The 13,663-nt window shown below is 54.3% G+C and overlaps 1 protein-coding gene across 2 annotated transcripts in view; it reads right to left on the reverse strand.

Annotated features, from left to right (window-relative positions):
* Positions 1 to 13,663, reverse strand: part of ANKRD27 (ankyrin repeat domain 27) — a 59,534-nt gene that overhangs the window by 17,307 nt on the left and 28,564 nt on the right. For both annotated transcript variants that reach the window (XM_084770809.1, XM_084770810.1), the window contains exons 13-19: positions 10,903 to 10,995; positions 8,548 to 8,675; positions 7,988 to 8,070; positions 7,174 to 7,289; positions 6,042 to 6,134; positions 1,558 to 1,755; positions 5 to 61 (exon numbers count right to left, since the gene is read on the reverse strand). In XM_084770809.1, coding sequence (XP_084626935.1) covers positions 5 to 61; positions 1,558 to 1,755; positions 6,042 to 6,134; positions 7,174 to 7,289; positions 7,988 to 8,070; positions 8,548 to 8,675; positions 10,903 to 10,995 — 768 coding nt within the window. The remainder of the gene's footprint in view (positions 1 to 4; positions 62 to 1,557; positions 1,756 to 6,041; positions 6,135 to 7,173; positions 7,290 to 7,987; positions 8,071 to 8,547; positions 8,676 to 10,902; positions 10,996 to 13,663) is intronic.

Consider the following 13,663-nt stretch of genomic DNA (forward strand, 5'->3'; position numbering starts at 1 on the left):
TTACCTCAGATGGCCTTGGCTTTTCAGAGGACAGGCGGTGAGCTTCCATGATAGACAGAATCTAGGGGACAAGGAGGACAGGAAAGGCATCCAGTGAGATGGGCTGCAACAAGCCATCGGCATCCTCTGCCAGCCTGTCCCCAGGGGAGGTCGGAGGAGATGGTCTGAGGTCCATCAAAAAAGCTAACTTTGGGGTCTGGAGAGACTGAAAAGCAGTTGCTGCCAAGCCCGGCCTCCAGAGTTCGGTCCCCTGGACCTACACGTGAGAACAAGAGAACTTCTGACCCCGCACATGCACACACACAGATTCAAATTTTAAATGTAATTTTTTTTTAAAAGCTAAAATTTAAAAATAATTGTTTGGAATTTCCCCGACATTTTTCTGTGTAGCCTTGACTGTCCTGGACTTACTTCTGTAGACCAGGCTGGCCTCGAACTCACAGCGATCCACCTGCCTCTGCCTCCCAAGTGCTGGGATTAAAGGTGTGCACCACCACCGCCCGGCTTCCCCTAGTTTTTTTTTTTAAGATTTATTTTTTTATTATGCATACAGCATTCTGCCTGCAGGCCAGAAGAGATGGTGGTGAGACACCATGTGGTTGCTGGGAATTGAACTCATGAGTTTTGGAAGAGCAGTCAGCGCTCTTAACCTCTGAGCCATCTCTCCAGACCCCTCCCCTACATTTTTTAAATGGCTTTTTTTTTTTTAAACCAGACGTCAGTTTGTTTCATACTGGTGATGCGAGACTGAGAAAAGCACAGTCGGCCAATTGTCTCTAGTAACTATTTATCCACTTCTAATTAAAAAAAAAATTATCTTCTGGTTTTTTTTTGTTTTTGTTTTTGTCTTTGTTTTTGTTTTTTTCCGAGACAGGGTTTCTCTGTGTAGCCTTGGCCGTCCTGGACTGACTTTGTAGACCAGGCTGGCCTTGAACTCACAAAGATCCACTTGCCTGTGCCTCCTGAGTGCTGGGATTAAAGGTGTGCGCCACCACACCTGGCACTTCCTCCTATTCCTAAAAAGACGAAGTCTAGCGGTACGGTGGTACCAGACCTATAATCCCAGCATTCAGCAGACTGAGGCAGGAGAACTACTGCGAGTTCAAAGCTAGCCTGGGCTAACTACTGAGACTCAGTCTCACACTTGTCTAATTCTTTCATTCAATTTGGGGCCGAATTAGAAAAGTTTCTAGAAGCAGAGATGAAGAGAGAAACAGCGCTTGTCTCTGCAGTGTTTTTTTCTTCCGTTGGCTTTCAGTGCTCTTCACAGCCAAAGGCACTGGCCCATTTTCACACAGTCTGTTGGCTGCTGCAGGCCCTGCGCTCAGAGGCCGGAGCCAATGTTGCTGGAAGCAGCTCACAATGACAACACTGAGAAAAACTGCTAAAAAACAAAAACAAACAAACAACTGAGGACTATCAAAAAGTAAAGCCGGTTAACTACGGTGTCCCAGGTATGGCAGAAAGATGGAGGGAGGTCATGGTCTGTCCTGGGGTGCTAAGGAAGGCCCTTAAGGTGTCCCCAGGAAGGCTAGTCTTGTGAGTGGAAAGAGCTACCTTCGAGTTCAGCGCACACTGGAGTGGCGTTTCTTTCAGTCTGTTCTGGACCGCTGTGGGGGCTCCGTTCTGCAGCAGCGTCTCTATGATGCTCTCGTAACCCCAGCGTGCAGCAACGTGCAAGGCCGTGTCTCCTTTCTCATTGCCAATATCCAATCTGCAGGACTGGACGTCATAGTAGACCAGAGCCTTCACGCACTGCAAAGACACGGCAGGACCATGATTCTCTAACAGGGAAGGCTACGGCAATGTCAGTGCCCCCTTAGCCGAGGGCCATGCCCTGGTTTGACCAAAGCTCCACTTGCCAAGACAAAATATGGAAGCCACCAGTTACAATTCAGGGTTCCACGTTCCCTGAACAAGAAACCTCATGTTTTTTTTTTTTCAAAAGTACCCAATTGGCAGCTGGGCGCGGTGGCACACATCTTTAATCCCAACACTCGGGAGGCAAAGGCAGGTGGATCACTGTGAGTGAGAGGCCAGCCTGGTCTTTACAAAGCAAGTCCAGGACAGCCAAGACTACACAGAGAAACCCTGTCTTGAAAAACCAAAAAAAAAGAACCCAACCAGGTCACCAGGCCATCAATGACTGGATGAGAGTGTGGCTAAAATGGTAGAGCAAGTGCTTTCTGAGAATCCCCCTCCTACCTACCACCTGTGAGGAGATGGAGGTGTGTCTCAGTGGTAGAGCCCCTGCCTAGAATCCCCCAGTGAGGGGCTGGGGTGTAGCTCAGTGGTAGAGCCCCTGCCTAGAATCCCCCAGTGAGGGGCTGGGGTGTGGCTCAGTGGTAGAGCCCCTGCCTAGAATCCCCCAGTGAGGGGCTGGGGTGTAGCTCAGTGGTAGAGCACCTGCCTCGAATCCCTCAGTGAAGGGCTGGGGTGTGGCTCAGTGGTAGAGCCCCTGCCTAGAATCCCCCAGTGAGGGGCTGGGGTGTGGCTCAGTGGTAGAGCCCCTGCCTAGAATCCCCAAGTGAGGGGCTGGGGTGTGGCTCAGTGGTAGAACCCCTGCCTAGAATCCCCCAGTGAGGGGCTGGGGTGTGGCTCAGTGGTAGAGCCCCTGCCTAGAACCCCCTAGTGAGGGGCTGGGGTGTGGCTCAGTGGTAGAACCCCTGCCTAGAATCCCCCAGTGAGGGGCTGGGGTGTGGCCCAGTGGTAGAGCCCCTGCCTAGAATCCCCCAGTGAGGGGCTGGGGTGTGGCTCAGTGGTAGAGCCCCTGCCTAGAATCCCCCAGTGAGGGGCTGGGGTGTGGCTCAGTGGTAGAGCCCCTGCCTAGAATCCCCCAGTGAGGGGCTGGGGTATAGCTCAGTGGTAGAGCCCCTGCCTCGAATCCCTCAGTGAAGGGCTGGGGTGTGGCTCAGTGGTAGAGCCCCTGCCTAGAATCCCCCAGTGAGGGGCTGGGGTGTGGCTCAGTGGTAGAGCCCCTGCCTAGAATCCCCCAGTGAGGGGCTGGGGTGTGGCTCAGTGGTAGAACCCCTGCCTAGAATCCCCCAGTGAGGGGCTGGGGTGTGGCTCAGTGGTAGAGCCCCTGCCTAGAACCCCCTAGTGAGGGGCTGGGGTGTGGCTCAGTGGTAGAGCCCCTGCCTAGAATCCCCCAGTGAGGGGCTGGGGTGTGGCTCAGTGGTAGAACCCCTGCCTAGAATCCCCCAGTGAGGGGCTGGGGTGTGGCTCAGTGGTAGAGCCCCTGCCTAGAACCCCCTAGTGAGGGGCTGGGGTGTGGCTCAGTGGTAGAACCCCTGCCTAGAATCCCCCAGTGAGGGGCTGGGGTGTGGCCCAGTGGTAGAGCCCCTGCCTAGAATCCCCCAGTGAGGGGCTGGGGTGTGGCTCAGTGGTAGAGCCCCTGCCTAGAATCCCCCAGTGAGGGGCTGGGGTGTGGCTCAGTGGTAGAGCCCCTGCCTAGAATCCCCCAGTGAGGGGCTGGGGTATAGCTCAGTGGTAGAGCCCCTGCCTCGAATCCCTCAGTGAAGGGCTGGGGTGTGGCTCAGTGGTAGAGCCCCTGCCTAGAATCCCCCAGTGAGGGGCTGGGGTGTGGCTCAGTGGTAGAGCCCCTGCCTAGAATCCCCCAGTGAGGGGCTGGGGTGTGGCTCAGTGGTAGAACCCCTGCCTAGAATCCCCCAGTGAGGGGCTGGGGTGTGGCTCAGTGGTAGAGCCCCTGCCTAGAACCCCCTAGTGAGGGGCTGGGGTGTGGCTCAGTGGTAGAACCCCTGCCTAGAATCCCCCAGTGAGGGGCTGGGGTGTGGCCCAGTGGTAGAGCCCCTGCCTAGAATCCCCCAGTGAGGGGCTGGGGTGTGGCTCAGTGGTAGAGCCCCTGCCTAGAATCCCCCAGTGAAGGGCTGGGGTGTGGCCCAGTGGTAGAGCCCCTGCCTAGAATCCCTCAGTGAGGGGCTGGGGTGTGGCTCAGTGGTAGAGCCCCTGCCTAGAATCCCCCAGTGAGGGGCTGGGGTGTGGTTCAGTGGTAGAGCCCCTGCCTAGAATCCCCCAGTGAGGGGCTGGGGTGTGGCTCAGTGGTAGAGCCTCTGCCTAGAATCCCCCAGTGAGGGGCTGGGGTGTGGCTCAGTGGTAGAGCCCCTGCCTAGAACCCCCTAGTGAGGGGCTGGGGTGTGGCTCAGTGGTAGAACCCCTGCCTAGAATCCCCCAGTGAGGGGCTGGGGTGTGGCTCAGTGGTAGAGCCCCTGCCTAGAATCCCCCAGTGAAGGGCTGGGGTGTGGCCCAGTGGTAGAGCCCCTGCCTAGAATCCCCCAGTGAGGGGCTGGGGTGTGGCTCAGTGGTAGAGCCCCTGCCTAGAATCCCCCAGTGAGGGGCTGGGGTGTGGCTCAGTGGTAGAGCCCCTGCCTAGAATCCCCCAGTGAGGGGCTGGGGTGTGGTTCAGTGGTAGAGCCCCTGCCTAGAATCCCCCAGTGAGGGGCTGGGGTGTGGCTCAGTGGTAGAGCCTCTGCCTAGAATCCCCCAGTGAGGGGCTGGGAGTGTGGCTCAGTGGTAGAACCTTTGTCTCCTTGTCTAATATGCAAGGAAGACTTGGAGCAATTTCCAAAAACAAGCAAAACAGAGTGGGTAGGGGAAGAATCACTAATTGTCAGCCAATAAGGAGTAGCCCTGCCTAGAATCTCAGTGTTTGGAAAACTTCAGGAGTTTGAGGCCAGCCTGGGTGAAGGAGAAGGATGGCCTGTCTCAAAATAATAATAAAAGAAGTTGTTTTCAGACTTGGAAAACAAAGCAGGACTACTACAAATTATGTACACTGGAAAAAGATTTAAGAAAATAAAATTGTATAGTGAACTATAAAATCATCCAAAATGAATCTGGAACTAGGGACTTGGCAAGTATTTACCAAGAAGGTTACATGCAGATGGGCAATTCCATCTAATAATTGAGAATTACTTTTCTTATTACAAGAGCAGTTATATAAATTGATACAACTGACATAACACCCGATAGGATTTGGATTTTCTACAAGGACATCTGTAATGAACCCCTACCTTTGACTACACTACTCACTGGATAGACCATACAAGAGGAAGGAGTTCAATGCACTAGAAAACCAGAAAGCCAGAAAAAAAGGTTGTACCGAGACGAGTGTGGTGGCGCTCGCCTTTAATCCCAGCACTTGGGAGGCAGAGGCAGGTGGATGATAGTGTGTTCAAGGACGGCCTGGTCTGAGTGATGGGATCAATGGCTGAACCATTACGCCCTGCTCTTTCAGCATTTTCTTCATCAGTGATTGATGCTGTAAAACCCAGCCCACTGTGGGCGGGGCCACCCCTGAGCAGATGGTAAAACCCAGCCCACTTTGGGCGGGGCCATCCCTGAGCAGATGGCAAAAACCCAGCCCACTGTGGGCGGTGCCGCCCCTGGGCAGGTGATAAAACCCAGCCCACTGTGGGCGGGGCCACCCCTGAGCAGGTGGCAAAACCCAGCCCACTATGGGCGGGGCCACCCCTGAGCAGATGGTAAAGCCCAGCCCACTGTGGGCGGGGCCACCCCTGGGTAGGTGGTCCTGAGTTGTGTAAGAAAACAGGCTGAGCAAACCAAGGGGAGCTAGCCAGTAAGCAGCAGTCCTTTGTGGTCTCTGCTTCAGTTCCTGCCTCTGGATTCCTCTCCTGACTTGGGACTGTGACCTACAGTGTGAAACAAACACTTCTCTCCCCACGTTGCGTGCGGTGGTCACAGTGTTCATCATAGCAACAGAAACCAAACTAGAACAAGGTGGAAAGATAGGATGGGTTCCACACAGTTGTCAGCCTCTGCCCTCCTCACATATGCCATGGCACCCGTTCCGACATGCACATCACACACACACACACACACACACACACACACACACACACACGCCCCAGAGAGAGAGAATGAACAGTAAATTTAAAAAATTTAAATTTGCACACCGACGTTTTCAATAATCATCAACACAAAACACAACACTGGACTCGTCTCAAATCTGTGAGAAGGTATGAAAAGCAGGGCTTGGCTTGGGGACCGCGGGGGCCACTTACGTCCTCGTGCCCATAGGTGCAGGCCAGGTGCAGCGGGGTGTTGCCGTTGTTGTCCTGCACCTCAGTGCTGGCCTTGTAGTGCAGCAGCAGCAGCTGGGAGAGGAGAGGGGACACAGCAGGTGAGCCCCCGCAGGAGCACGGAGCACCTATGGGCCTGTCCTCCCGGGGGATGCCTATCTTTTTTTTTTTTTTTAAGATTTATTTATTATGTATAGAATGCTCTGCCTGCATGTGCACCTACAGGCCAGAAGAGGGCACCAGATCACATAGATGGCTGTGAGTCACCATGTGGTTGCTGGGAATTGAACTCAGGACCTCTGGAAGAGCAGTCAGTGCTCTTAACCGCTGAGCCATCTCTCCAGCCCCGGGGATGCCTATGTTAATCATTACCCAAGTGTGTATACTCCTGGCCCTAAATCCAAAATGCTATTTTCTCCCCACTCCCACCCCCCACCCCCACCATAGTAGGGGAGAAAGCCAGGGCCTCTCACCCAGAGGTGCACCCCCAACTCCCCAAACCTGAAAAGTACTGAGCTTCTGACACAAGCCTAGTAGAAAATTCCATACCGGGTCTCATGTGACAAAGGCGGGCGGCAGGCGCCAAAGCAGAGCCAGGCTTACATGTGCCCCATATTCCAAACTACGAAGGAATCCGAAATCCAGAGTACCCGAGCGTTAAGGTGAGGGGGTCCTCAACCTGTATCTCCGTTAAAATGATGCCACTGCAGCGTGGCAGATAGCTAAGCAGGTAGCAGCACTTGGCACCAAGCCTGGCATTCTGAGTTCAACCCCTGGGTCCCACACAGTGGGAGGAGAAGACAGACAGCAAGCATGACCTCTGCATGTGCACTGTGGCCACCTCTATGCGTACCTATGTGATACACACGTAAATTATGCTATGCCATTGCTTCTATCAAAACAATGTCTAAAGAAAAATGTCAAGAACCCTGCCCTTCTCCTCCAGAGATGATCAGGAAGTTTCCCGTCCCAACCCATGTCCGGGGAGGTGCCTTAGCATCTGCGTTCCTTGCGCCTGGCAGCACGGCGCGGGAGCCGGCACCGGCGCCGAGCATGGTGCAGCTGTGAAGCCACTGCGCCGAGCCGATGCCACCCACAGCACCCTCCTGCTCACCGTCACACTCTGGAATCCTTTCTGACACGCCAGATGGAGAGGAGTGGAGCCATGATAGTCCGTGGCGTTCACTATGGCACCTTTGGAGACCAGGAAGTCAATGAGGGTCGCCTGACCTGCGGAGCACAAGGGCCTCTCGTTGGTGGAGGAAACAGAGGGGCTTCTGCGCCGGAAACCCACCGGGAGATACAGTCCTGGCTGTACAGGAGCCGGATGTGACACGAGTCAGGCCCCGACAGACTTTTGATTCACTGTGGGATGCCCTATGAAGGGATCACACCCAGCTCTATTCTCAATGACAGACGGCAGTGGACCAGGGGCTGGAGAGGTGGCCCCGTGGTTGCTGTTCTTCAAGAGGACACGGGTTCAATTCCCAGCACCCACATGGTGGCTAACGACATTTGCATTCCAGTCACCTAGTTTTGAGATGGGAGTCTCACTACAAGGCCCAAACTGGCCTTGAACTCACTGTGTAGACCACGCTGACCTTGAACTCATAAACTACCCGCCTCAGTGTCCTGAGTGGCTGAGATTACAGATCTGCCGCATCACCCCTGGCTCAACATTAAGATATGTGAACCCCACACCGCAATTCTGTGAGATCCATATTAACACTTCTCCAAGCCTGGAAAGGCCATGAGTGCTCTTCTAGCCTGAGGTGGCACAGTGGCCAGCAAGTCCAGGGGGACACTTGCCACTCTTTCCTGTCCTGTGGGATGTCCTGCCAACACTCCATCATCTGGGCCTGTACTGGCCCCTAGGGTACCATCCTTTTGCCTCAATAACTGCGAGGGGCTAGCCCAAGGCTACATACCACAGAGGGCAGCAACATGGAGGGGTGTTTGACCTCTGTCGTCTCTGGAGAACGGTGTGACAACTGATGGGTCATTCAACCTCCTGAAACAGAAAAAAAAGAAAAGGCGTGGGCAAATACAGCAGAGTAAGGCATGGCAAAGCCCCTCCCTGCAAGGGCTGCACGAGACAGTCAAACTGGAGGGCACCCAAACCTGAGGGCCTAGGCTCTTCATTGTCCTTCCCCCCAACCAACCCCCCACCCCCGGGGGCCTTGAACACACTACAGAACAGCCCGCAGAGGAGAATGAGGAGCCGAAAAAGTTACTAGAAGGAGCTGGCACCCACCCGCCACCACTTTAAAACATCCCTTGTGAGGTTCCAGCAAGAATGCGTGCAAGGCCCTGGGGATTCAGCGGAGGGTGCAAAGAGGCCGGGGTCACCCTGCACTCCTGACAGAGGCAGCACCTGGGGGCGGGGGGGGGTGGGGGGGCAGGGAGGCAGTGGCGCGGGCGGGGACGGACCACAGGAAGACTTCACAGTTTCATGGCAGGCTCTCCACGCCTCCGAGGCCCCGCTTACCCAGAGACAAGCTTCTCACAGTCCTTGCAGGAGCAGAGCGGGTGGCACATCTTTTGTATGGCATCTTTGTCCTGGTCGTCCTGGCTCAGCAGCCTTTCCACTTCCTTTTGGTTGCCAGACGCAATGTGCTACAAGGGGGAAATCCCGAATACTATCAATGTTAAGGAATCATTTGCTTCCCAAGAAATGGTTCTTTTGATTTGGTTCGGTTCGGTTCGGTTCGGCTCGGTTTGGTTCGGCTCAGTTTGGTTTGCTTCAGCTCGGTTCGGTTCGGTTCGGTTCAGTTTGGTTCGGTTCGGTTTGGCTCAGCAGTTCTTGTGAGTGGACCCAGGGACCACTCCATCTCGCTCACCATCACAGAGCTACAACCTGGCCGTCTTCTTAGAGACACGACGCCACTAAGATGTCTGTGGTGGCCTTGAACTCACTGTGTTTATCAAGCTGGCCTAGAATTTGTAATCCTCCTGCCTCAGCCTCCCAAGTGGCTGGAATGACAAGCCTAGCTTGTTGTGGTTAATTAAAACAGGTCTCATTTTGTAGCCCAGACTAACCTTTAACTGTTCTGTTGTCGTTATTGTTGTTGTTTATTTCAGTCTTTAAAGGCAGGGTTTCTCTGTGTAGCCCTGGCTGTCCTGGAACTCGCTCTGTAGACCAGGCTGGCCGGGAACTCAGAGACCCGCCTGCTTCTGCCTCCCAAGTGCTGGGATTAAAGCCCGAAATGGCTGTGCTCTGGGACTGGCTTCAGGACCGTCCGGGCAGATGGAGACACTGGGTTGGTGACTAAGGTGAAACCAGCCTGGGTGACAGCTTCAGGGCCGGTTTCACATTCAATTACTGTTTCTATAAATGCAGAGGCATGCCTTTTTTTTTTTTTAAACAACCTGACAAAATTTCCAAAGTACTAAGAGGAGGCGTGCAATCCATCTCAGGATATCAGTGTGGATTTTTACACTTCATTAGCAAAAGCCTCAGTTCTGCACGGTCACACAAGCCTTTAATGTTAGCACTCAGGAGTCAGAGGTGAGGCAAGAGAATCGTGAGTTTAAGTGTCACATGGGTTACATAGGCACTGTCTAAAAACATCATGGACTAGCCGGGCGTGGTGGCGCACGCCTTTAATCCCAGCACTCGGGAGGCAGAGGCAGGTGGATTGCTGTGAGTTCGAGGCCAGTCTGGTCTACAAAGCGAGTCCAGGACAGCCAAGGCTACACAGAGAAACTCTGTCTCAAAAAACCAAAAAAAAAAAAAAAAAAAAAAAAAAAAAAAACATCATGGACTGAGGACATGGCTTAGCTATAGGATACCTGCCTAGAATCCCCCAGTGAGGGGCTGGGGTGTGGCTCAGTGGTAGAGCCCCTGCCTAGAATCCCCCAGTGAGGGGCTGGGGTGTGGCTCAGTGGTAGAGCCCCTGCCTAGAATCCTCTAGTGAGGGGCTGGGGTGTGGCTCAGTGGTAGAGCCCCTGCCTAGAATCCCCAGTGAGGGGCTGGGGTGTGGCTCAGTGGTAGAGCCCCTGCCTAGAATCCCCCAGTGAGGGGCTGGGGTGTGGCTCAGTGGTAGAGCCCCTGCCTAGAATCCCTCAGTGAGGGGATGGGGTGTGGCTCAGTGGTAGAGCCCCTGCCTAGAATCCCCCAGTGAGGGGCTGGGGTGTGGTTCAGCTGCAGAGTGCCTGCTTAGCGTATGCAAAGTCTTAGGTTCCAGCACTGACAAAGGAAGGAGGGAGGGGAACAGATAGACAGAATCTCAGTGTTATCCCTATAGAAATCAAGTGGAGCGGAGCATAGGCTTAAGGGAAAGGAAACAGCTGCAATTAGCAGGTGGCCCCACCAGCACACAAACCCAAAGGGCCTGGCCTCTGCGTCTCACAGACGCGCCCCGTCCTGGCATCTACTATGCCTCCTAGAAGCCTAGAACCATCAGCAGACTCTCAGAGAAGGTCCACCCTCAGACTGGCCCATAGTGATGGCTAGAAAACGTCTTATGTGCTTCCTAGGACCCAGCAAGCATCTAACAGGGAGCATCCTGAACTCAGGACTGGAGCCCTGAGCCATCGGATGCTGCACTCTCAGCTGGGGCCTACCACAAGGATGCCTGGGTCCAGTAGGGGTACCACTTCTATCAAGGACCAGGAGGAGCTCCCACTGCGCTGGCCTTGAATGACAGACTTAGATGCTGAGACCCAGCAGTCCCACTGTGTTGTACAGTGATAACCGTACAGCAGGTGTTGGGGAAGACAGGCAGTCTTCCAACCATGTTCCCAGACGGAACAGAAACGAACCTCCCGGGACTCTTACAGACACTGAAAGACGGGGCAATACTCACACGTCATTGCCTTCAAAGGCATCCTGAACTCTTACCTTAAACAGGCAGTCAATGGGCGTTGATGTCATCTGGGACAGTAAGTTCATCCTCTGCTTGAGAAACAGCCTGTCACCAAATCCCTCGGCGTCCTGTGGGCAAACGCAGACTACGTCGCGGACCCTCTCCCCTGTAGAGGGCCCAGGCGCAAGCCCTGCCACCCACCCCAGGCCTGGCCTTCAGGGGCTCTTCCAACCCTGATCTGCGATCTGAGATGACGCGCACGCAGATCCTCCTGAGCAGAGACTGGAAACCCTGGGAAATGAGTCTGAGGACTGTGGCCTGGGCAGCAGGACTGCAGGGTGAAGAAAGTCGCCTAGAAGGCTGGAATGTGCCACATCCATGCCATCGTCCTGCAGACTGAAGCCTGGCTTGTCCCGGCCTGACCCTGCCGCCTTCACCAGGGCTGTGGACAGCATCACCTGGACATGCTGGCCTCTACGGCCAGGTGGCCAGCAGCAGGGGATTCTTCTTTTGTGAGCATGCTCATGAAAATATCAGTCCTAACTCACCGGGAGAAGATCTCGGAAGACACAGGTTCCTGACCTCTCTCTCTCACGCCCAGTCACTTACTGCATTTCAAGGACCCACCCAAATTAGCATGTTCACATCTTCCTAGCAAAGGTGATGCCTACCCAGACATAAAAACATCTACAAGTTTTGGGCTGGGGAGATGGGTCGGTGGTCAAGAACACGTGCTGCTCCTCCAGAGGACCCAAGTTCAGTTCCCAGCACCCATATCGGGGGGCTCACAAACTGCCTGTAAATCCAGCTGCAGCGAATCTGACACCCTCTTCTGGCTTACACACACACAAACACACACATACACACATACACACACACACACAGAATAATAATAATAAAATATAAGGAGGCTGAAGAGATGATGGCTCAGTGGTTAAGAGTACTGGCTGCTCAGCTGGACATGGTGGCACACACCTTTATCCCAGCACCCAGGAGGCAGAGGCACGAGGATCGCTGTGAGTTCGAGGCCAGTATTGTCCACAAAGTGAGTCCATGAAAGCCAGGACTACAAGAGAAACCCTGACCGCTCTTCCAGAGGACCCAGGTTCAATTCCCAGCACCCACATGGTATTTCACAACTCTCTGAACTCTCTGTAATGCCAGTTCCAGGAGATGTGACACCCTCACACCTATGAACATAAAAGTAAATTAAATAAGTTATTTTTTAAAAAACTGTGACAATCTAGAAATTTATACTGTATTAGTTATTAGCTATTAATTATTATTACTTCCTGTCTATCCTGATGGCTGAAACTATGTGTATGCACATGGTGTTTGAGACAAGACTTTTCAATACTGTGTTCTGTTTAATTGTACGCTTGCTTTGTGTTGCTGTGCCAGGGCTTTACAATGCTAACCAAAGCCCTGTCTTGAAGAAATGACTCCAGCCTCTCACTCCAGAATTTGAATCAAAGTTATCAATACTGAGTCTCACTCATAGCCCTCCCTGGAGGATTCTAGGCAGGGGCTCTACCCCTGAGCCACACCCCCAGTCCCTTACTGGGGGATTCTAGGCAGGGGCTCTACCACTAAGCCACACCCCATCCCCTCACTGAGGGATTCTAGGCAGGGGTTCTACCACTGAGCCACACCCCAGCCCCTCACTGGGGGATTCTAGGCAGGTGCTCTACCACTGAGCCACACCCCAGCCCCTCACTGGGGGATTCTAGGCAGGGGCTCTACCACTGAGCCACACCCCAGCCCCTCACTGGGGGATTCTAGGCAGGCGCTCTACCACTGAGCCACACCCCAGCCCCTCACTGGGGGATTCTAGGCAGGGGCTCTACCACTGACCCACACCCCAGCCCCTCACTGGGGGATTCTAGGGAGGGGCTCTACCACTGAGCCACACCCCAGCCCCTCACTGGGGGATTCTAGGCAGGGGCTCTACCACTGAGCCACACCCCAGCCCCTCATTGGGGAATTCTAGGCAGGGGCTCTACCACTGAGCCATGCCCCCAGCCCCTCACTGGGGGATTCTAGGCAGGGGCTCTACCACTGAGCCACACCCCAGCCCCTCACTGGGGGATTCTAGGCAGGGGCTCTACCACTGAGCCACACCCCAGCCCCTCACTGGGGGATTCTAGGCAGGGGCTCTACCACTGAGCCATATCCCAGCCCCTCACTGGGGGATTCTAGGCAGGGGCTCTACCACTGAGCCACATTCCAGCCCCTCACTGGGGGATTCTAGGCAGGGGCTCTACCACTGAGCCATATCCCAGCCCCTCACTGGGGGATTCTAGGCAGGGGCTCTACCACTGAGCCACACCCCCAGCCCCTCACTGGGGAATTCTAGGCAGGGGCTCTACCACTGAGCCACGCTCTCTATCTTGAGCCTGCTTTACAGACTCATTCCTACCACAATGCTTCCATGCTCACTTGGGTCCCTGGAGAACCCAAGCGGCTCAATAACACATTAACTTCTTCACAAAGAGTCAGGGTGGGAGGTACAGAAAGCTGTCTTTTTCCTGACAGGTGACGCTGGAAATTCACAGGCCCCTGCCAACATGGTAGAAGACTGTTTTCTTTACACGTCTTTAAGATCTGACCAGGCTGTGGATGAAGCCACCAGTACCTTGCCAGGGACCATTTCCGGGGACCTCTATCAAGCATCGTCCCTCATGTCTGCCCACTTCCTGTGAGGGCTAACTAACGTGACATACAAACGCTGCCAGCACCTCAGAAGGAGCCGTTTCTGCTCCCAACTGCCTCACGCTATACAACGCTCCAGCAATC

This window comes from Acomys minous (assembly GCF_964271855.1).
Source record: "Acomys minous genome assembly, chromosome: 20".
Classification (NCBI taxonomy): Eukaryota; Metazoa; Chordata; class Mammalia; order Rodentia; family Muridae; genus Acomys; species Acomys minous.